Here is a 24685-nt window from a genome sequence, read left to right as displayed (position 1 = left end):
ATAAAATAATCAATGAGTAACACTCACTGCAAGTGAGCATTTAGATACAAAAACCCAGCACATTTGGGAGCTGGCAAAGCTGGGATGAGATTTTTAAGGATCCTTCGGAAAAGCTCTCCATCCCAAATCATCACTGTAACTTTTCAGTATCTCAAATGGTCCGTGCTTTGGGTGACAACAATTTTGATGTTAGTTTCTTTTTGCGTGGCAAACAGTTTTCATGAATTAGTTTAACAGATTAGAGATCCAAGAACTTTTTCTGTGAAGGGCCAGATAGTGCATATTTTAGGCTTTGTGGGTCCACATACTCCGCTGCAATTACTCAACTCTGGCATTGTACCAGCACAAAAGAAGTTGACAGCGATGCAGAAAGATGGATGTGGCTGTGCTCCAGCAAAACCTTATTTACAAAAGCAGGTCATGGGTCAGATTTTCTGTGAAAGACCAATGCTGACTGATCCATGGGTCAGGCTAAGGCCTAGCAAAGCCACAAGAGAAGGACACAGAGTCAAGATGAGTCTTTACAATCTTCGGCAAGCATGCAGAGCAGGTACTAGGATCACCCTCTAATGTTTCCATGCTGCAGTACGACAACACAGAATAAAGACAAGAACACCTGGAATTTATTTTAAATTATTGTTTTGTAGAGCATAAAGGATTTTGGTTGTATCATTTTGCATGTCAGCAACAGGCTTCCCTGATAGCTCAGTTGGTAAAGAATCCTCCTGCAATGCGGGAGACCTGGGTTCGATCCCTGGGTTGGGATGATCCCCTGGAGAAGGGAAAGGCTACCCACTCCAGTATTCCGGCCTGGAGCATTCCTCAGACTGTATAGTCTGTGGGGTTGCAGAGTTGGACAAGACTGAGTGACTTTCACTTTCAATACGTTTGTGCAAATGGGAAATTCTAAGGGCAATTTTCTCTCTAGAGGACCTGGGGAGCTATTGTTAAATGTCTAGGTGGGTGGGTGAGTGGATGGATGGACAATAAAAATGGAGAAGACAAGGTGTTTTCTAAGGTGGTTATAAGGTAGACTTGGCTAATACTTAGACGAGATGTTAGAGGAGAAGTTGTCCAAATGAGTTAGCGGTTTTAGGCCTATGAGGCCATAGAAAGGACCCGGTGGCAGGGATGAGCAGAATGAATCTGGTGACAAAAAATGAGTGAAAAGCAAAGACTTTTCAACAAACAGACATTCATATGCAGAAATGAATTGAGACACACACTCTACACCCTTTACAAAAATTTACTCAAAATGGGTCATAGATCTAAACGCAAAATGCACAACTATAAAAAGTCATCTAGGGAAAACCTAGACTTTGCATATAGCAGAGACTTTTAGACAAAATATAACACCAAAAGCACAATCTGGGAAGGAACTAGGTTGGACTCCATTAAATTAAAATTTTCTGTTACACAAAAGACAATCTCAAAAGTATGTGAAAGCAAGCCACAGACAAGGAGAAAATATTTGCAAAAGACACATCTGACAAAGTACTGTTATCCAAAACACACAAAGAGCTCTTAAAGCTCAACAATAAGAAAACAAACAACCAATAACGAAATGGGTCAAAACCCTCAACGAACACCTCACCAAAGAGATACACGGAGAGTAAATATGAGAATGGAAAGATGCTCCCCATCACCTACGCTCAGGGAAATGCAAGTTACTGTGATCAGGAAATACCACTGCACGTCTATTGTTGTTGTTTAGTTGCTGAGTCGTGTCCGACTCTTTGCGACCCCATGGACTGCAGCCCGCCAGGCTCCTCTGTCCATGGGATTTCCCAGGCAAGAGTACTGGAGTGGGCTGCCTTTTCCTTTTCCAGGCAATCTTCCTGAACCAGAGATCAAACCCGAGTGTCCTGCTTGGCAGGTGGATTCTTTACCATAGTGCCACCAGGGAGGCCCCACATACCAGTCAGGATGTAGGACAGCTCAAATCCAAAACACTGATGATACCAAATGCTGGCAAGGATACAGAGCAACAGGGGCTCTCTTACACTGAAGGTGGGAACGTAAGCTGGTACAGCCGCTTTGGAGATAGTCCAGTAGCTTCATATAAAATTAAACATATTCTTACCATAAGAACCATCAGTTAAGTCCCTTGGTATTTATCCAAAGAGTTGAAAACTTAAGCCCATACAAATGCTTATACATGAATGTTCATAACAGCTTTATTCCTAGTTGTCAAACTTGGAAGTACCCAAGAGTCCATCCACAGGTGAATGTGGTACACATCCAGACAACGGGATATTAGTCAGTGATAAGAAGACATGAGCTATCAAGACACAAAAAGACATGGAGGAAACTTAAATGCAACTTGCTGAGTGAAAGAAGTCAATCTTAAAAAAAGCTACAAACAGTATCATTCCAATGATACGGCATTCTGGAAAAGTCAGAAGTATGGAGACAGCAAAAAGATTGGGTTTTGGTGGTTGCCAGGGATGGGGAAGTAGGGGGAGATGAACAGGAAGTGCACAGATTTTTAGGGTAGTAGAACTACTTTATATGAGACTTTAATATTAGATCCATGTCATTATACATTAGGAAAGTGAAAGTGTTAATCACTCAGTCGTGTACAACTCTTTGCAATCCCACGGACTGTATTCTGCTAGGCTCCTCTGTCCATGGAATTCTCCAGGCAAGAATACTGGAGTTGCTTACCATTCCCTTCTCCAGGGGATCTTCCCCACCCAGGGATCAAGCCAGGGTCTCCTGCACTGCACGCAGATTCTTTACTGTCTGACCCATGAGTGATTTAGGCAGTAAGCGTTATGTGTGTGCTTAGTTGCTCAGTCGTGTGCGACATTTCACGACCCCATGGACTGTAGCCTGCCAGGATTACACATTTGTCCAAATTCACAGACTGTACAACACCAAAAGTGAGCCCTAATATAAATTGTAGACTTTGGGAGAATATGATATGTCTATATAGGCTCATCAGTTTTAACCAATGTACCACTCTGGTGGGGGTTGTTGATAATGGGGGAGGGAACACAGTGTCAGGGCAGGGAGTAGATGAGCAATCCCTGTACTTCCTGCTTCACTCTGCTGTGAACCTAAAACTGCTCTAAAAAGAGAAAATCTCCAAAACCAAAACAAAAAATCAAGAACACAGGAAAATCACAAAGCTGTCTCCATGTCTTAGCCACTTGATTTCAATTATCCAGACTGAAAATGTTTATCATCCAGAAGATGACAACCTATTAACAGCTTGGAAGTTTCTTCCTAAAGAAACCAAGTGTTTCAGAATCCTATATTTACTCATTTACAATTGAGAAATGTTCTTATTTATTTTGTTAATCCAGACTTCTGGGAATTTTCAATACCGTCTAGAGTGAGGGGATGAATAACTGTGTGGAACTAAAACTGGGGCAAGAAAATAAATGGCTTACTAAGCCCTTGTCACACGCTCAGAAATCGGATCTACATGTTGTCTTTGAAGCTGGACATGAGCCCCCAGCTGGAGGTACCATAACAGATGAGGACAAGTTTTAGGGAAAGCAGGAGCTCTGCTCCTTCCAAGCAGGATGGCCTCAGGCAAATTTTGCGACCTCTCTGGGCCTCCACCTCCTTACTTGTACAATAGGGTTTGGACTTAAACCCTCCCAGCCCAGACAAGCTGTATTCTAATATTCCAGAGCCGGGTCTCTGCCATTAGAATTCCCTTGCTCACAGGACCTGATTCTCTAGTTTACTGCTTCATGTCAGCACTACTACACAGAACCATGATTGCTCATCTGTCGGTGTCTACCGCACCCCGGGGGGAGGGCACACTCTGCGGGGGCAAGACTGTCCACCGTCCCCCCGGGTGCACCCTGGCCCCTCGCAGGGGGCCCCACACAGGCGGGATCCAGCCTTTCCACAAAAGCCTACTAAGCAGCAGGCGTGCACCACTTGCTCTGCACCGAAGCTGGACCCCAGAGACCATCTCTCCAGCCAGGTCAGCCTCTTCTGAGCATCCAGGTTGCTCACTCAGACCCTGGGAGACCCTGAATGTGGGTCTGTGATGTCAGAAGGATGGAAAGTGCTGAGGAAGGTGCAGGAGAAGATGGAGCTGAAGGTCACATGCAGCGATTATCCTTCGTGGGGTAGGGGACACCGATGCCAACACAGCCCCGCAGACCAATGGAGAGCACTGTCACACCTCCACCTGCGGCCTTGCCACAGCCTCATCTGGGATCTACTTATTTGTGAAGTGAAAAGACAAAGTGTTAGTCTATCCGCTGTGTCTGACTCTTTGTGACCCCATGGACTGTAGCCCACCAGGCTCCTCTGTGCATGGGGTTCTCCAGGGAAGAATACTGGAGTGGGCTGCCATGCCCTCCTCCAGGGGATCTTCCCGATCCAGGGATTTAACCTGGGTCTCCTGCATTGCAGGCAGATTCTTTACCATCTGAGCCACCGGGGAAGCCCTGATCCTAAATCCACACTTACAGAAGCACCTGCCAAGAGGCTGAGCCTCCAGTGTCTGCATCCACTCCTGAGCAAGGTTGTGGTCTCAACTGAGTTACAGTCGGGGTTACAGTTTTTGCCTTGGAGATGGGGTGGAGCCAGGAACTTTTCCTCAACTTGATGAAATTTCAGAAATTTCTCCTGAGGCCCAGGTATGGATAGCGGGCTGGAACTTGGGGTGAAGAGGAAATGCCAGCTGGGCATGGCCTGGACAACAGCAGGAAGATGGAGTCCCTCCCGCTTCCTTGAACTGACCCCTGAGGGCGACTCTGGCCAGAGTCCTGCAGGCAGGTGGCAGGGGCGACCTCTGCCCACTCACTAAGACTCTTGACCTGTGTTTATTTTTAACTGCTTTTACATAAAATCTGAAGTCTTTGGACGCTGGGCTCACATCCAAGGTGAGGTGAACAAACAGTAAAAAAATAAATAGAAGCATCAGACCCTAGAGCCCACATGCTGATCTGGGGCCTCCTAGTCTCCTTCAGCTGTCAGACGCGACCTCCAGAACCTTACTGATAAGCAGCCAGGGAAGTCCCTCATGCTGGGAAGGAAAGACTAAGGGCAGGAGAAGTGGGTGACAGAGGATGAGATGGTTGGAGGGCACCACCGACTTGATGGACATGAGTTTGAGCAAGCTCTGGGAGATGGTGATGGACAAGGAAGCCTGGCGTGCTGCAGTCCACGGGGTTGCAAAGAGTCAGACACAACTAAGCCACTGAACAACAAGGGAGCTGGGCCATCAGAGCAGGTCCTGACCTGACACTTACTCACCATGTAACTGTGAACAAGTCCCTTTTGCTCTCTGAACCTCAGTTTCCTCATCCATAAAATATGGGTGTGGATGGACCAGATCGTCTCCAAGGAACCGTGCAGGTCCTGAAACCCACATCTCATCCTGGACACTCATCCTGGTCTTGGGCATGGAACATGGAGAAGAGTCCATGAAGCCCAGCCTTAAGGAACGGACTTCATTGCTCATGTCAACATTTCCCTTAATAGGACCATTTAGCTGCATCCAACACTCACAGAGCACCTACTATGTGCTCTTAACAGCCTCTTCATAAGCCACCTGTAAGGAAACTGTCACTGTCCTCAGGTCACACGTGACAGGATTGATGGTGCACTCACCCAGAGCCTGGGCTATGCAGTCACCAAGGCGTGAGGTCAATCCCAGCCCCTCCCCCTTCCCCACTTGAGTGTTCTTGAGTGTCCTTGTGGGGTTATATAACCCCACAAATCTTCAGTTTCCTCATCTGTACAATGGAGATAATGCCGGCCCCTGTGTCTCATGTAGTTGTTTCAAGCTCTGAATGGAATGGACTTGTGAAGCACTCAGTAATCATCATCCTGCCTCCCCCTAAACCTCTTCTGAAGTCCCTCAGCATGTAGCCTGCTGGTCCTTCCTTGATACTGGGTCCCTGCCTTAGGATTCTCGGACACACAGGCTTGATGGTCCCACCAGTGGCAAGCGGTCCTGCCTTGGGACTGAACTTCCTCCCACCATGGCCCACGCCCAGGCCCGAGAGCCCAAGGCCACACATTCACTGGGACAGCCCACACATGTGCACACATCAAAACCTCATCTGTACTGTCCTCCCCACAGCCTTAGACAACTGCCACCCAGCCAGGCCCCACTGGCCCCGCGTGAACACCCGAAAAGCTGGTCATCGTAGTAGAAGCAACAAGAGCACCAAGCACGACAGCCCTCCCCCGTTTCAGATGGTTCACTAAGCGCTGTCACACAGATCACCTGCGGAGGGTAGAGGCTGTGTTTTATTCATCTTAGATGCCCACGGAATAATGCCAGGTATCAAGCAGATACTCAGAAACTATTTCTTGGATGAATAAGTTTGACAACAAGATTTTAAAAAATCACCATCTGCTTCTCACACTTACGATCAGTTCTCCATTCTGCTAAGTGTTAAAATGTGCAGCCATGCATTTCAGTCTTGTAACCACCCCGTGAGATGAGCTCACTTACCAATCCCTATTTGGCCAAAGAGGAAACAGGCTCAGAGAAGGAAAGTGATTCACCCCAGGTCTCAGTCAGTGGGAGACAGACCTGGGATGTGGACCCTGATTTTAAATCCTGGTTTTCACCCCCTGCAGTCTGTCTCCTCTTTTTTAGCCAAAAAAAGGCAGTGGCTGGGGGCGGGGGGGAAGGAAGGCAATGGTGCATGGGAGCAGGATGCATGTAGTCTAAAATAGTAGATTGATAATGCAGTGATTTTTATATTTTGGAAAAAGAGAAAAAAAATCCTATTGTTTTGAAGACACGAATCAGAGAAAGCAAAGATCGGCAAAATCATCTCGCCTGAAGGGACACGAGAGTCTCTGTCCTACTTTCTGGCCCCTGAGGCACATTCATGATTACTTTCTAGTACGTCCTCAGCCTCCTGATAGCTCATAACATGAGGCTTGTTGACGTCTCTTCTGTGTTCTTCTAAGTCCTCTCACTCAGGTCTGCCCACCTCCCACATTTTAGCAGTTGGTTCGTCATCCCACCTGCCACCTTGGGAGCTGAGGGGACCATCTTTTGCAAAAGGTCCCAGAGTCATTAAGTTCTTACTTCCTCAGAGGTTTTGTCTCCACGCATTGCCTCCGCCAGTGACTTAAGAGTAAAGCTTACGAGCAACTGCCTACCAGAAGCCGGCAGCCAGAGACTATGACACGGTCAGGGTGACACAGGCATTTTTAAAAAGCCCTATCTTCCTCTTTCCCACAAATGAGGAAGTCAATGGTGGCTCAGATGGTAAAGAATCTGCCTGCAATATGGGAGACCTGTGTTTGATCCCTGGGTCGGGAAGATCCTCTGGAGAAGGGAATGACTACCTACTGCAGTATTCTTGCCTGGAGAATTCCATGGACAGAAGAGCCTGGCGGGCTATAACCTATGGGTTCACACAGAGTCAGACATGACTGAGCAACTAACGCTGTTCATGGCATTGACACTCAGCCACAGGACTGTGGACTGTGGCCAACGGAGTACCCGTAGAAGCAGGTGGCTGCTGCTCAGCTCAGCCCAAGGCTGCCAGGCAGGTACACAAGCCCAGTGGTGCCCAGTCTTCCAACTTTCCAAGGGAGAACCTGTTGGTTGTTTCATATATTTCAAATGAAATTACCTGGTTTCTACATCTTGGTAACGAATTCTCCTCCCCGTTTTTTTAATAAAATACACGAATGGGCTGGACTTGGCCATGAGCTGCACATGTGACCCTTGTGGCACAGACGGCTACAGTCATCAGACATCCCTCTGGTCCCCTCATGTCTAAGCCTCCCTGGCAGCTGGTGAGGCCATGTCTCAGGCTCTGAGCAGCGGGTTGGGAGTGGAAGAGCCGCTGTGACTTTTAGGCCAGAGCTTGCTGCCTGCTCCCATCTTTCTTCTCCTATGGTCCCTGGTGGCTCAGCCATAAAGGAACCACCTGCAATGCAGGAGATGCGGGTTTGATCCCTGGGTCAGGAAGATCCCCTGGAAAAGGGAATAGTAACCTACTCCAGCATTCTTGCCTGGGAAATGCTATGGACAGAGGAACCTGGCGGGCTACATCCATGGAGCTGCAAAGGGTCAGATACGACTGATCGACTAGAAAACAAACAACAGTGAGGCACTGGAGGCCACGTGGTACAGACAGCGCAGAAGGATGGAGGCGGCTGGCCTTCCCTTCACAGACCGCAGGCGGGTGAGACCCAGGTCCATCAGTGGAGACAGCCCGCGCCACCCGCCCGAGCACACTCCTGGAGCCCAGGTCCTCATCACGAAATCCCCCATGGTCGTAGTTTAGCACTCCCTGGCTTCTAAAGTACTTCAGCTCTCCCTTCCGTATATGACTCTCAACCCAGGAAGAAAACAGGATGAGGCTTTGCTATTTCACAGGTGAGCAAACCAAAGCACAGAAGGGGGACGTGAACAACCCCGAGGCGTGCGGCGAACAGCCGGTGGACAGGGTGTTTCAACTCTGGACTCCAGAGTGCTGCACAGTGCTCCTCCTGGCTCCCAATCAGGAGCTGATGCCCCGGGTGCTGGGTCACCTGTGAGCCTGCACGAGGACCACTCGCCCCCTCCCCTCCTGCAGCGAGCTGAAGATCCATCTCTTACCTTTCCCGTGGACTTGGTCCCCTTCCAGATGCAGAAGTAACAGATGGTCCAGGCTGCCAGCAGACACAAGGCCAGCTCCCAGCGAAGGTCCCCAATGTGCTCGATCCCATTCGAGATGGCCAGGACCCGGCGCCTGCAGAATGGAGGGCCCAGAGTCATGGGGGCTGGACATGGGCCACACCGCCCCCACCATGGGCAGGGGCTAGTGCTGCAGAGGGGCAGGGGCAGGTCACTCAGCCATGCGCCCACCGTTCACCAAGCGTCTCCTCTGGGTCATACCAGGGCCGGGTGTGGGGGTCTCAGAAAAGAACGAGACCCAGCCCCTAGCCATCCTGGATTCACCCTGTGGGGTGAAGGGGACCGGATGGGGGTCTGGAGATGGCGTATGGGACAGTATGGTAAGAGCCATGTGGAGGACGTCCAGGGGGAGCACTGAACCTACTTCAGGGATCCCGGGAGATGGCAGGACTGTCCACAAACACTCCAGGTCCCTCCCTGAGGGGTGAGCGGTGATGACACGTTCCTGCTGAGCTCAGCTCTGGCCAGAGGACCTGCTGTGGCCAAAGGCACACAAGGCCCTTCAGACGGCGGCATTCAGAGCCAGGCGGTGTGGTCTGCCCTGTTCCTTCACACGAGTGCTGCTGTCCTAACAGAAGCATGTGTCCAAGCGGCCCACTAGAAGCTCAAGTTCATGAAACAATACGTGAGCCTTCCTAGGTCAGTGCCGCTGTATGAGCAAGAAAGAAACTGCTGAAAGACAAGTGCTGGATGATGTTACTTGTACGAGGAATCTAAAAATACAGCAAACTAGTGAATAAAACCAAAGAGCAGCAGATTCACAGATACAGAGAACAAACTCGTGGTTACCAGTGGGGAGAAGGCAGGCAGGGCAAGGGGAGATACAGGGTAGGAGCTTCTTTAAAAAAAAAATTATTACAGGGTTATTCCAGGACTTCCTTGGTGGCTCAGATGGTAAAGAGTCTTCCTGCAATGCAGGAGACACAGGTTCAGTCCCTGGGTTGAGAAGACCCTTTGCAGAAGGGAATGGCTACCCACTCCAGCATTCATACCTGGGAAACTCCACGGACAGAGGAGCCTGCTGGGATACACAGTCCCTGGGATTGCAAAAGAGTCAGATACGACTGAGCAACTAACACACACGGGGATATAGAAAGTCATGTGTGTGAAACTTTTCAAAGTTGTAAAGCACTGTGGAATTTAAATAACCAATCATTCAAAAAACACCAGACCTCGATTTCTTCAAGCTAGTAAGATCTTTGTTACTGCAACACAACCCAGACTATCCTGACTGCCATGGGGTCAGAGAAAGCTGTGTGGAAGAAGCGACATTTGAGCTAGAGTTTGAAGGATGATCGATTTTATCCAGAAGAGGGAGTGAGGAGAGATAGTTTCAGGTCCAGGGACAAGCACGAGCAATGGCCAGAAAACAGAGCATGGGGTACTCGGGGAACGTGGGGGCCCAGAGAGCAGAAGGGAAAAGCTGGGCAGATATACAGAGGCAGCATCACTGGGAGCGCTGAACAGTGGGCCAAGGGGCAGGGCTGTCCAGGGGGCCCAGGCCGCAGGATGCACCCACCCACAGCCTCGCCTGGAACCCACCCGTCCTTCAGAGCTGACACAGGCCTGTCTCTCACAGCAGATCCTGGGGCTTGTGTTTCTCCAGAGTCAGACTTGCCACGCTCCATATTGTCCAGAACTGTGGCATCAACACTAGCCCCCTCCACATTTGCTCCACGAACCCCATTTCGGCTGCCAAGCCACCCCCACGAGACCACGCCAGTCGCCTGGGTGCTCTGGGAACATCCTCTGAGAAAAGCAGCTCCCATCCCACCAAGCATGAAAGGCTCCCTCAGTGTCTATCTCCCTGGGAATCTACTCCGGGCCTGATTCTGCATTAATGACTCCGTGGCAATAATTAGCCCTGGTCTGCAGGCTCCCTCCAGCCCCAAACCCTGCTGGAGAAATCAGGCAGGCCCCCAGACAAAACTGGGCTGCGTACAGTCAGGGATTTACTCTCAAGAAAGCCAGCTCTCACTAGACTGATAGCCAGAAAGGGGAACATCTACTTAAATACATATTTATTGAGCACATACTAGGTGCCAGGCACTACACTTATATTGAGGATAAAGAAGCATGCATGGTGGAGCTCTTGCCCTATACTAGGAGGAATTGGGCAAAAAGAAGTACAAGCTGTTTGAGAAAGAAAGGAAACAGCTGCTTCGTTATAAGGATTACTTTATTTGTTTCTCATGCCTCAGCAGTCTTTGGCTTTAATTCATTTTAAAGTGAGGGGCTGTATTAAATGAAACTTCTATGAGTATCTATTCTTATAACATCCTGGAGAAAGAAATGGCAACCCACTCCAGTATTCTTGTCTGGGAAATCCCATGGACAGAGGGGCCTGGCAGGCTACGGTTCATGGGATCACAAAAAGTCAGATACAACTGAGCAACTGAGCACATTCTTATAACCGAGCAGCAAGATCCAGAGCATGGTCCTTGTGGGACGCCTGCTGAAAATGTAAAAATTCCTGGGTCCCATCCTGGACCCATCAGGTCTGAATCCTTATGGAATGGTTCTGAGGAAGCTTGCATTTTGCTACATTTTCCCAAGGATTGCTCATGCAGGGCAAGGCTTGGCTATCACTGCAGTAGAATTTCCTGGTAATGAAGGAATAACTCAGAAACAACAAGGCTTTTTTTTTTTTTTTTTTTTTTTTGAGAGAGAGAGAACATGAAGGGAGGGGGGCTTCTCTAATGCCTCAGACAGTAAAGAATCCACCTGCAATGCAGAAGACCCAGGTTTGATCCCTGGGTCGGAAAGATCCCCTAGAGAAGGGAATGGCAACCCACTCCAGTATTCTTGCCTGGAGAATCCCACGGACAGAGGAGAATGACGGGCTACAATCCACGAGGTCGCAAAGAGTCGGACACGACTGAGCGACTTTCACTACCACTATCACTACTTGAAGAGGGAGTAGGGGTCCTTTGAGAAGTTACTGAAGGGATGCACTGTCTCCCCAGAACAGAGCAATACACTGCTGTGCCCGCTCACCCCCAAACTTCTGCAGGAGCTTCAGGGTGCTCACCGACTTCCTTGGCTCCAGACCAAGAGCCTCGTAGCTGAGGATGCATACTCCCATCGGACATACTGCATGAGCTCTCCCCACCCCTGGCCCCTGAAAGCTTCCAGAACATCCATCAGCTGGTGAATGGGAAAGGACAACCCGGAGCAGAAGAGAAAGTGGCTGAGGAAGAGGGAGATGTCCAGGGTACCGAGGACTCAGATCCAGCAGGGCTGCACGCACACACATGCCCTCTGACTGATGTCGTGGTTTTTTTGAACGGAGCACCTGAAACTGGAGACAGCGTGGGGACCCGGGGACAAAGAAGGGGTTAGACCTGCCAGGAGCGAGCTGGCGCAGGCCCCCTCTGCCACATTTTGGAGGCTGCACACTTTCGAGTCATGCAGCCGGCTTCAGCGCCCTCTCGCTTAATTGAACAATCTAGTTCCCAGAATAGGAAGCACATTACTAAAAGCTACGCGGGATGAATGGCTCTTTTGTTCCACCAGACACTATTTGAAAACATCCTCAAACTATTTTCTTTAGGTTTTACCAGCGCTGACTCTAACTAGCAATGGACCTTGAGTTTCTAAAGAAAGGAGGCTCGGGGGGCCAGGTTCTCAGCCTGCAGGGGTGTGGGGTTGTTTTCAAACCCACAAGGACAGCCTTTGAGAGCCTGGGGGCTGGGACACTCAACTCCGGAGACTTGGAGAAGGCACAGCTCTTCCTGTGGGGGGAGAAAAAAAACTTTCTTAATGACCCTCCCCCATGAAGTGCTGGGACAGAAGAAGGGTCTGAATAAAGAAGAGTCTGCTGCCAACACCCTGGCCGAAAAGGACCCGGGAACAGACCTCCTGACACCGTTCGGGGGCAGGAGATGCTGAAGACTGCATGGGGCCCTTTGGAGGCATTCATTGACCTGGGTTATACTGTGCACCTACTGTGAGACAGGCAGGAAGGCAGGTTCTTCACGTGGCATTTTTCTTTCAGGCCATTAAGACTGAGAGATTTCCACTCAGCACTTGGAGGTGTAATGTCTCTGCTTCTTCAGCCCTCAGCACCTACAGAAACGCCTGGGCTCGAAACCGAGCTCTGCTCCTGACCAGCTGCGTGACCCTGGGGAAGGGACATCACCCCTTTCCATAGGTTTTCTCTTTGTTGTTGTATTTTTGTCCTTAGTCTTTTTTTTTTTTTTAACATTTATTTATTTTTAATTGGAAGATAATTGCTTTACAATATTGTGTTGGCTCCTGCCATACATCAACATGAATCAGCCATAGGTATAGACATGTTCCCTCCCTCCTGAGACTCCCACCCACCTCCCAGCCCACCCCACCCGTCTAGGTGGGATTCAAGCCTCCTGCACTATGTAGCAAATTTCCACCGGTCGTCTACTTTCACATACAGTAGTGTCTATGTTTCAATGCTATTCTCTCCATTTGTCCCACCGCCTCCTTCTCCCCCCTGCCATGTCCACAAGTCTGCCCTCTAGGTCTGTGTCTCCATTGGTTTTCAAGCAGGAACTCATCCTACCCTCCTAACAATCCTTGAGGAACGTACAGTTGTTATCATCATTTCAAAGATGGGGAAACTGACGTGCCAGGCAGTCAGGTAACTTGCCCAAAGTCACTGAGAGCAAGTGACAGGGTCGGGATCTGAACCCAAAGATCTGGTGCCTGCTCCTTAGACTCCTCACCAGGGGCAGAAAGGCCACCAAAGGCAAAAGCCAGGAGGCTGGAACCAGGGCTCCCGGAGGCCAGAAAAAGGCTCAGTGTGCAGCAGGCAGCGGGGTGAGACGCAAGGTCGAGGACAAGGCTGGAGTGATGAGCAGGTGAGCCTTGCGGAGGGGCGGGCGCCCCCTCCTGAGGGTGATGGAAGCCTGGGAGAACCTTACAAAGGGGCAAGGCTCCATCAGGTGCATGTTTTGGAAAGCTCTCTTTGGTTGCAGTGGGAAGACTGGATGGTAGGCGTGGAATGGAGCAAGGTGCCCAGTGTGGAAACTTTTGCATTAACTAGGACAATAAAGAAGGAAGGGCTGGACTAAGGTAGGGAAATGACTTTGGAGGGGAAGAGCGGGGCTGAGGAGCAGCAGGGACACCAGGTGGCTCCCTGGGGTTAGCAGGTAGCAGGGAAGTGGGAGGTCCAGGCTGACACCAACTGTGTACCTGAATGGATACACGGGGGTGGCGGGGGGACTTGTTAGCTGAGCAGGAGTGAACTGTTAAGTAGGATAGAAGAGGAGGAGGTGGAGAGTCAGCCAGTCTTTTAGATAAGGTGATTTTGAGATGCCTGTGGAACACCCAGGAGGCTGCAAGGGCCAGAAGCAGCTGAGTCTCTGGCTGTAAAAGCTCACAACAGAGATGCAGGGAGGAGATCGGACCTGAGCCCTTGGCCATCAAGCGTCCAGGGAGAGCATGAGGTCAACTGGGCAGAGGTGGAGAAATGAGCAGGAGGGGCACCCAGAGCCCCATCATTTACAGGCAGAGAGGACGACAGAGGAGCCCTTTTAGGGGACAGAGAAGGGCTGAGCATCCCTGGAGAAGGCAGCATCTGCAGGCAGAAGGCATCTTTCCAGCAGCCTGCTGAGAGGGACAGCGCTGTGGGGTTCGGAACCCAGGAGGTGGGGGAAGGAAGGAGAGCTGCTCAGCCCTGGTGGGGCAGGCTTCAGACAGCAGTGCATGTGGGGAGGTGAGACCTGCTGAGACAGATCTCTGGGGAAGCTGCTCTGACGGGGTCGGAGGCTGGTAGTTCTTGGCCACAGGGTATCAGAGCTGTCTTACATTTGTTTTATTTGCAGGTTGGCACGACTGGGAAAGAGTCAGGAGGGAGGGAAAAGTTTCAAATACAGGATGGAAGGGGGGAAAAGGGAGAAAGGAGTGAGTAGAAGTCTCTGAGATGGGCAACAGGGGCAAAGTCCACAGGTGGAGACGTCATTTCTGCGGGAAGACGAGGGAAAGAGTTGGGGAATCCAACAGGTGAGTTTAAAAGCAAACCATCCTTGTTAAGAGATTCTCGGAGGAAGGAACAAGAAGGAGCTGGTGGCAGAAGCGACTGTGGCAGGTGCCACGCAAGGGTCCTCATATCTTACACATTCAGTCTTCACAGCAACGTAACCACCCCAAGGACATTCTTATACCCATTCTACAGGTGGGGCAACTGAGGTCCAGAAAGGCCAAGCAACTGACCCAGATTGGGACCCAAAACAGGTTTCTGATGATGATGCCCATAGCCTTGGTAGAAGCTGGCCCCAGAGAGAGGAGGCCTTTTGCTTAAGGCTTCTCCTCTGTCCTCCACAGTCTCAAGGAAGTATCTAGATCTGATCCTGAAACACCCTTATTACCCTCTCCATACCCCCTCCCTGCCCCTTACACACAGAAGGGCTGAGTCTGGAGGGGAGCTCCACACCCAGCAACTCCCTTCCAAACACCAGCTTCCAGACCTGAGAGTGGTTTGACCTGAGGAAGAAGAGGTGGAACAGGTCCTTCTCCCACCACGGCAGACAGCCTGGGGCAAGCGGTGTGGGAACAGGCCCCCAGCTGGTGAGGGGGGCCTCATCTTAATGTCCACCATGTAGCTGGTATACACATCACCTTTCTTTAACCTGTCACGGACGGGAGTGCTGCCGGGGATGTGGAGACTGCCCTAAATACTGGCACTGAGGGGCCAAGCTATAAATAGCCTTGCTCAGGCCTCCTCTCCGGTCTCCCAAAGCAACAAACAAACAAAAAAACCGTTGATTACCCAAACAAATGCGCCTTCCCTGCCCCCTCGGGGTCCTGCTCTCGCCTCCCTGGCCCAGTGTGGGCCATCAACTCTCCCCGTGTCAGAGGTCTGTTCCTGTAGGGCCCTTGGTGGAGGCACCAAACCGAGCTGGGGACTCAAGGCAAGAACCCTCCTGGCGGGAAACTCAGGCCTCCACATCACGCATTCCCTCGGGAAAATGACCGAGTGTTACTTGCGGGCTGCTCAGTGCGCTGAGAACAGGGGCTGCGGTGATGAGGAAGGCAGATGACTTTTGCCCTCAGGGAGGAGACAGGTGATGACAAGGACAGGGACAGTTGGCATTTCCTTCCTGGCCACTGAGGTCAGTGCAACCATGATTCCCAGTTTACAGATGGGAAAACCGTGGCTTAGGGAAGCAATGTGCCCAGAAAGGCAGAGGCTGAAGCCACAAGTGCTCAACTTGAGAGATAGAGCTCAGTCCCACAGCCCTGTCTTGGGAAGATGGACCAGAAATGTGTCACTCAGGGCTGACAACGAGGCAATGAAGCTGGTCTGTAACGTGTGGAGTTCCCGCACAATTTCTTCTGTGGCTGCAGAAATCCTCCCAGATCGTGTGGAAGTCCCCTCCAGTCCTGAACACATCCTACACTCTTCCGTTCCCCAGGATCCATCCCACAGTTCTTTCCACCAGGAACGTCCCTCTCAGTTCTCACATGCCTTCACAATTGTGCCTGTCCTTCAAGCATCAGCTCAAATAATACTAAGCCTTACCAAGTGCTTCCTTGGTCTGTACCTGTAAACCGGGAAACTCCTTCACCCTGAAGATGCAGTGAGCATCTGTGTTGACCTCTGACCTAGAAATGCCTGGTGCACAAACTGTTGCTATATAAAATGCCAGACAGTATGGATTTAGGCTTCACAAGGTGTATGGTCTCTGTTCCAACTATTCAACTCTACCCTTGCTCTGTGAAAGCAGCCGGAGACAATTAAACAAATGCTGTGGCTGTCTTCCAATAAAACTTTATTTACAAAAACAGGCAGCAGATGGGTTTGGTCCACGGTTTTCTGACCTCTGTCCTAGGCTAATGCTTCCCAAAGAACACTAATCCTGTATGGCACCCTGAGGTCATACAGGGAGCTCCCTGAGGAATGGCTACATACTGTGGCCCTCTTCAGAGAGTCCCAATGCTCATTAGAATATTGAAGGCTCTGAGAAGTCCCGCAATAGAGGCATCTCTATAGCTCTGTCTCTCTGGGCTTCCCTGGTGGCTGAGATGGTAAGGAATTTGCCTGCAGTACAGGAGACAGGGCTCAATCCCTGGGTCAGGAAGATCCCCTGGAGAAGGGAATGGCTACCCAGTCCTGTATTCTTGCCTGGAGAATTCCATGGACAGAGGAGCTTGGCAGGGTACAGTCCATGGGGTCAAAAAGAGTTGGATGTGACTGAGTAACTAACAATAGCTCTGTCTAACCCAATGTTTCCCAAACTTACTTAGAACTAGTCTTCATTAAAGTGCAAATTAAAACCAAAATGAGATGCCACTTCATGCCCACAAGGGTACACCCACGAGGATGGCTTAATCCAAAAGCTAGACAATAATAAGCATCTTCAAGAACCGATGTGAAATAGATGAGCAGTCCAAGTTCGATGCATGAAACAGGGCACTCAAAGTCGAGGTACTGGGACAACCCAGAGGGATGGAATAGGGAGGGAGGTGGGAGGGGGGGATTCAGGATGGGGGGACACACGTACACCATGGTTCATTCATGTCAATGTATGGCAAAAACCACCACAATATTTTAATTAGCCTCCAATTAAAATGAATAAATTAAAAAAAAATTACACCAAGACAAGCAATCACACTGGGACCAGAGAAACCAAAATGTGCACTCGTCCCACCAAAAATTACAGTCTTTTCTGTCAACATATCGAAATCATAATATCACTCATACATATTCAAGAATTTTTGTTGAACTTTGACTCCTAAAAATGTACTATTCTTCCAGTATAATTTTTTCTATCTTGTCACTTCCTTGTTAATTAGTATAAAAAATAATATTTGGAGTAACTCCTTAAGATAGACCCATAAAAAGTATATTCCTAGCCAATCTGAATAAATCAAGAGCATCTGCTAAAAAAAGAAAAAAAAAGGGATACAGAGAAATGGAACTCATATATTTCTGGCAGGAATGTAAAACAGTTTAGCCACATTGGGAAAGTTTGCCAGTTTGTTAAAAAGGTAAACATAAAACTCAGCCTTTGCAAAACCCCTAGGTTCTTCAAACCCCATCTGAATGCAGAGTGCCAATAGCAAGGAGAGATGAGAAAGTCTTCCTCAGGGATCAATGCAAAGAAATGGAGGAAAACAACAGAATGGGAAAGACTAGAGATCTCCTCAAGAAAACTAGAGATACCAAGGGAATATTTCATGCAAAGATGGGCACAGTAAACGACAAAGACAGTATGGATCTAACAGAAACAGAAGATATTAAGAAGAGGTAGCAAGAATACACAGAAGAACTATACAAAAAAGATCTTCACGACCAAGATAATCACGATGGTGTGATCACTCACCTAGAGCCAGACATCCTGGAATGTGAAGTCAAGTGGGCCTTAGGAAGCATCACTACAAACAAAGCTACTGGAAGTGACGGAATTCCAGTTGAGCTAATTCAAATCCTAAAAGATGTTGCTGTTAAAGTGCTGCATTCAATATGCCAGCAAAATTAGAAAACTCAGCAGTGGCCACAGGATTGGAAAATATCAGTTTCCATTCCAATCCCAAAGAAAGACAATGCCAAAGAATGTTCAAACGACCAAACAATTGCACTCATCTTACACTCCAGCAAAGTAATGCTCAGAATTCTCCAAGCCAAGCTTTAACAGTACCTGAACCATGAACTTTCAAATGTTCAAGCTGGAATTAGAAATGGCAGAGGAACCAGAGCTCAAATTGCCAACATCCACTGGATCATCGAAAAAGCAAGAGCTTCAGAAAAATATAAATTTCTGCTTTATTGATTACACCAAAGCCCTTGACTGTGAGGATCACAACATACTTGGAAAATTCTTCAAGTGATAGAAATACCAGACCACCTTTCCTGCCTCTTGAGAAATCTGTATGCAAGTCAAGAAGCAACAGTTAGAACCAAACATGGAACAACAGACTGGTTCCAAATTGAAAAAGGAGTATGTCAAGGCTATATACTGTCACCCTGCTTATTTAACTTACATGCAGAGTATATCATGCAAAATGCCATGCTGGATGAAGCACAAGCTGGAATCAAGATTGCCAGGAAAAATACCTCAGATATGCAGATGAAATCACCCTTTATGGCAGAAAGTGAAGAGGAGCTAAAGACCCTCTTGATGATAGTGAAAGAGGAGAGTGAAAAAGCTGGCTTAAAACTCAACATTCAAAAAACTAATGGCATCCAGTTAAAAACATCATGGCATCCAGTCCCATCACTTCATGGCAAATAGATGGGGAAACAATGAAAACAGTGACAAACTTTATTTTGGGGGGCTCCAAAATCACTGCAGATGGTGACTGCAGCCATGAAATTAAAAGACACTTGCTTCTTGGAAGAAAAGCTATGTCCAACCTAGACAGCATATTAAAAAGCAGAGATATTACTTTGCTGACAAAGGTCCATCTAGTCAAAGCTATGGTTTTTCCAGCATTGATGTATGACTGTGAGAGTTGGACTATAAAGAGAGCTGAATGCTGAAGAATTGATGCTTTTGAATTGCAGTGTTGGAGAAGACTCTTGAGGGTCCCTTGGACTGCAAGGAGATCAAAACAGTCCGTCCTAAAGGAGATCAGTCCTGAGGACTGAATATTGGAAGGACTGAGGCTGAAGCTGAAGCTCCAATACTTGGCCACCTGCTGCGAAGAAGTGACTCACTGGAAAAGACCCTGATGCTGGGAAAGACTGAAGGCAGGAGGAGAAGGGGGCGACAGAGGATGAGATGGTCAGATGGCATCACCGACTCGATGGACATTAGTTTGAGCAACCTCTGGGAGTTGGTGATGGACAGGGGAGCCTGGCGTGCTGCAGTCCATGGGGTTGCAAAGAGCCAGACATGACTGAGTGACTGGTTATTCAAAAATAGCCCCAAACTGAAAACTACCCAAATGTCCATCAACCCACAGTCAGACAAATGAAAATAGGAATATTAGCCACAAAAAGGAATAAAGCAGTGACACAGGCTGGAACACGAATGAAGCCTGGAAACATTTTGCTAAGTAAGTGAAAGAGGACGTTGAGCAAGGACCACACAATGTATGACCCCAATGAGTATGTGACATCCAGACTATATGAACCCAAGAAACAGACAGCAGGTGAGTAGTTGCCTGGCAGTGGGACTGAGATGAACTATACATGGGCATGAGAGATCTTGTTAGGATGATGAACATAGTTCAAAACAGTCTTGTGGTGACAGCTTCACATTTGGCAAGTTTACTCAAAGGTCATGAATTATACACCGAAAAGGGGTATAGTTCATGGTATGTAAATATACCACCAAGTCATTTAAAGGCTATTAAGGAAGTTCCCCACCAGGCTTCTGCCTTTCCAAAGCAATACGTCCAGAGTGTACAGAACACGCTCTGGCAGAGATAACACCGTGCAGGTTATCCTGTGTCACACTCACTGTCCAGAGCAGACTCAGGCTCCAGGAAGGTGTGGACCTTGCCACGGACCACAGGCAGTGAGTGGCAGAGCCTGGCCTTGCACCCCCATCTCCTGACCCCAAGCTCAACACCTATTCCAGTCCCGCATGGCTGGAGGGTAAGATCCAGCAACACAGGAGGCAATAAGGAGAGGCATCTATACGCAGGGATCCCACGCAGTGGAAAGGGCCTCGCTGCCCCGAGGCTGGGGTCCCAGCTCCCTTGGGTTCCTGCCCTTCTCCCCCTTGGCAGGACTCAGCATGGCTTCAAAGTGCTGCCCAAGCCTTCCACACCTCCCCGAGTATAGCAGCTCTGTATTACAAGTGGCCAAAGGCTCAGAGAGGGTCTGACACCACATTCAGTGTTAAGGCTGGCAGAGTCACTGTCTGCTACAGAGGGGGTGGTGGGCAGGAAACACATATGACATGGGAAAAGTCCTGGATGAGAGATCCAGCGTGGGAGTGTGTGTGGGTCGGGGGTCTTCCCCTCCCCCACCCCGTCCTTCCCCAACCCCCGCCAGTCCAGGGTATCCCACCAGGAGGCCTCCATTCTTTGAATGTCACCTGAACCACCTGAGCTGTGGGGTGGCAGCGGGGACAGGCTGAGGATGGGTAAGATGCAGGGGTGAGAGGAGCTACTACTGTTGATGGACTACTGGCCCCTGCCCCACCTCCATCACTGTATGCTGACTGCGCCTACGCCTGGAAGGGTGGTGGGGCACACCTGTTTCTCCAGGGAGGAAGCTCAAGTTCAGAACTGCATGCCAGGGTCCCCATGAGTGAGTAGGAGAGTCAGGTCCCAGCTCTGGGGCTTCTTCCTAATCTTCCAGCTCTTCCAGGGAAAGCATGGAGCTGAGTGTATGTGTAAAATCTGGAGAGTTTCAAACACTTTCTCTTGGCTTTATCAGAATACGGAATTGAGATGATGCACTAAAATTTGGGAGCAGGCCCTTCTGTGTGACTCTCTGCCTGAGCCTGAATTAAAGCCATTCATGAACCCCTTGTGCCACCAGCTGCGGGGCCACAATACACACTGGGGGGCCAGCCTCAATCTCCATCTGTCATCACAGCAGATCAGAGCCTGCTGGCCTCACACACAACGCCTGGCTCAGCTGGAAACCAGTGTTCTGCTAAAAGCAAGGTTCAAGTCATTTCCTAAAGGTGCCTCTTGAAATCCAAGAAGACATAAGCCAACAGGTTTTCTGTGTTTTGGTTCTGCTGGGCGCTGGAGACTTAAGTCCTTCCTCACTCATCCCTCCCTCCCTCCGTCAATTATATAGAGCTGTGGGGCTGGAGAAGACTCTTGAGAGTCCCGTGGACTGCAAGGAGATCAAACCAGCCAATCCTAAAGGAAACCAACCCTGAAGATTCACTGGAAGGACTGATGCTCATGCTGAACCTCCAATACTTTGGCCACCTGATATGAAGAGCCGACTTGTTGGAAAAGACCCTGATGCTGGGAAAGATTGAGGGCAGGAGAAGCCGGCAGCAGAGGATGAGATGGTTGGATGGCATCACTGAATCAATGGACATGAGTCTGAGCAAACTCCAGGAGATAATGAAGGGCAGGGAGGCCCGGCATGATGCAGTCCATGGGGTCGCCAAGGCTCAAACGCGACTTAGTGACTGAACAACTACAATCTGCTGCAAAACTCTCCCTTTGAGAACCTAGTGCCTCAGGACTGCAGAGAGGAGGGACAGGCCAGAGGGATTCTGCCCTGAGATAAAACAGGCAGCTGATGGCGTTTCGGTCATGGGCAAGAGGAGCATGCAAGGAAGGGTGGAGGGACACAGCAGGGATCAGAGAGGCCAGCTCTCAGCCCAGCTCCGGCTCTTGCTCACCAAGAAAGGCCTCTGGATGAGCCCCTTAACCTCTTCCTGCCTCAGAATCCCCTGAGATGAGAATCTGTTCAGTGATGCCACACCATCTCTCCCATGGGCGGGTGGAGTAAATGAAGCGATGGGCCTGGAGGACCATGCTTGGGGCCAGGGTACACAGCAAGTGCTTAGTAACTAACCGTGACCTCCTTTCTCTTCCTGCACGCATCAGGATATAAAAGGAACCTCAGACACAACTCTTGCAGTTCAGTAAATCCCTGCCTCCCATGACTCAGTGTGAGACACCCACTATTTATGAAAACAAATCTCCTCATAGCAGATTTTATATACGAGTATCTTTACTCTAATGTTCAAGAATGAGTAATATTTTATAGATCACAGCTCTTCCGCAGTTACTAAGCCCAACTGTTCCTCCTCCTCCTCTTCCCCCTCCTCCTCTCATTTTCCAGACAAAGAAAATGAGCTGCAAACAGATTCAAGCAGTGAGCCCAAAGATGATAAGTGGAAGCAACAGTATTTAAATTCTTGCTGTCTGGCTTTAAAGCCCAGGTCTCTGTCTGCATCCTCACATCTTATCACTACACTTCTCTGGAACATTTCAGCACCTGGATATACAAGCAGTGCCTCTACCCCGAGCTTCCGCTCTCAGCATCGTGTTCAGACCTCCTCATCTATTTACTGGTCCTTCTAGGGCCGCGGGGGCTCTGGGCAAGCAGGGACCCCTGGTGTTGACAAGTCGGGGCAGACAGTTGCCAGCAGCAGCGAGAGTGAAGAAGCACTGCTCTCTGCTCTGTGGGGGGAGGCCTGGTTTGTGCTTCAGGCATGGCTATCCAGGGAGGGTCTGGTGGATACTAGCAAGTCTGAACATCAGACTTAGGCAAGTAACCCCTCCCTGCTTTAGCATCATGGAAAATAAAATCACATTGCATGCAGTTTTTTCCTTCTTCTACTCAGACATACTTCCTACATTTTTCTACAAGAAAGCACAGGTGACTTTGGCAATAAGGAAATCAAGTGTTCACCAGAGAACCCACTTCTATAAAGGGGAGCTGATCTAAGAGTCGAATGATGTTTCTGAACCCGGGAATACACTTCAATACACGGAGCAAGAGTGAACTAAGACGACACTGACCTCCACAGGGTTAGAACCTCATTCACTCATCCATTCACTCGTCCATCCATGCATGTTAATAAATATTTACTGAGCACTTAGAATGTGCTCTAAACAGGACAGTCCTTGCTGGCATAGGGCTTTCAGTCTAACAGAGAGACAGAAAGAGAACAAACTAGTAAATAAAGGCACAAGGATTTCAGATAGTCCTATGTAGACAACAAAACAGACAGATGGGGTGGAGAAGGACTAGGGTACTTATTCAGCTGGATGGGCTGGGAGAGCTTACTGAATGACATTTGAATTAAGACCTGATGATAAGAAAGAGCCAGATACACGAGGAACTGGTGAGGAATCTTCTAAGCAAAATGACTCTTCTCTACAAAAGCCTGCGACTGAGCCTAGGACAAGCCCAGGACGTACAAAGGGCACCAGTCCAGAGAAGCGGGGTGGGCAGAAGGGAAGACGAGGCTGTGAGGGAGGCAGGGGCAGCCCCAGATCCAAAGAAAGAATTAACAGTTTCACTTCAGCAACTCTGAGCCCAAATTCTGTGTCCAAATGAAAATCAACTCAAGTGGCTATGTGATTTAGAAATACACAAATTTTTAAAACCTCCTCCAGTAAGAGAAACCAAAAAGACAAGACTGTATCCTTCTGAATAAAGACAGAGAAGAAATTACCCTTTAGAGCTTAATGCAGGCTTAGCACACAATATGCTCACAACAAATGTGTGCTGAACGGACGCCATGCAAAAAACACTTTCAATTGTACGCATGGCGAACATGCACTTGCTTGCAAAACCGTGGACAAGAGAGATGAGAGTGCCTAGCAAAGAAAGTGAAAACAGAACACAGTCCATCTGATGTCACAATGCTGGTTACACTCTTATAGCACTCAATCCCCACAGGGCACATGGGCTCAAAACGCAGAATTGCAAACATATTGAGATAGATGTACAGGTGCCAGACGCATAATGAGTTACTAAGGGAAACCAGGGTGGCCTGATTTTGAAATCTGACATTAGGAAGACAAGCCGCCCCTGCCCCACAGGCCCCCTGCCCGACCCAGAACCCGGGACTGATCCAGAGCCTGAGCTGTTCTCAGTGGCTAAGACAGTCATTAATTATTCCCTGAAAGGGGAAATGAACCTTCAAGATGTCAGAAGCCCAAGGTCAGGGTAAAGGCATGGCCAGCCATGGGCAGGGAAGTAGCACTGTATAACTGAGATCCATAGGCTTGTTTCTCCTCCGTTTCTAGAGGGCTAGGGCCACAGCTTCTACTTTCACCACTCCCAGCTATGCCAGTTTCCTTCTCACATGCACCAGGAGCTCAAGTGTTTGCTGAATGAATGAACAAGCACCCAGCCGAGGTAGTCTATTCTGACCAAGCCGTGTGGCCCTGATGAGGACCTGGGGTTAGAGGCAGCAGGGACAGCACACTAAGAGCACAGTGTAGGCAGGAATCAGACACATGAGGAAATAGCAAAGAGAACCAGGAAAGACACACCTTCGAGGACGCTTGATCCAATACTTGAAGCGTCGTCACATAGGAAAGGAATCAGGCACATTCCCTCTAAACCCCAGAAGCCAAGCTTTGGCTGAATTCAAGAACTTCCTCCTAGCATGGCATTTGCCAGGCTGCATTTAGTGGAATGCTAGCATTCCGGGGTTGCAGAGGGCAGGCGGATGAGGGGAAAGA

General features: G+C 49.2%; 1 protein-coding gene across 1 annotated transcript in view; it reads right to left on the bottom strand.

Moving 5' to 3' along the window:
* The window catches only part of SLC6A11 (solute carrier family 6 member 11), a 123913-nt gene that overhangs the window by 88737 nt on the left and 10491 nt on the right, over positions 1 to 24685 (bottom strand). The window contains exon 5 of the mRNA XM_018038436.1: positions 8555 to 8687. Within this exon, the coding sequence (XP_017893925.1) occupies positions 8555 to 8687 (133 nt within the window). The remainder of the gene's footprint in view (positions 1 to 8554; positions 8688 to 24685) is intronic.

Source organism: Capra hircus, chromosome 22, assembly GCF_001704415.2.
Source record: "Capra hircus breed San Clemente chromosome 22, ASM170441v1, whole genome shotgun sequence".
Lineage (NCBI taxonomy): Eukaryota > Metazoa > Chordata > Mammalia > Artiodactyla > Bovidae > Capra > Capra hircus.
This window is presented reverse-complemented; position numbering and strand designations above follow the sequence as displayed.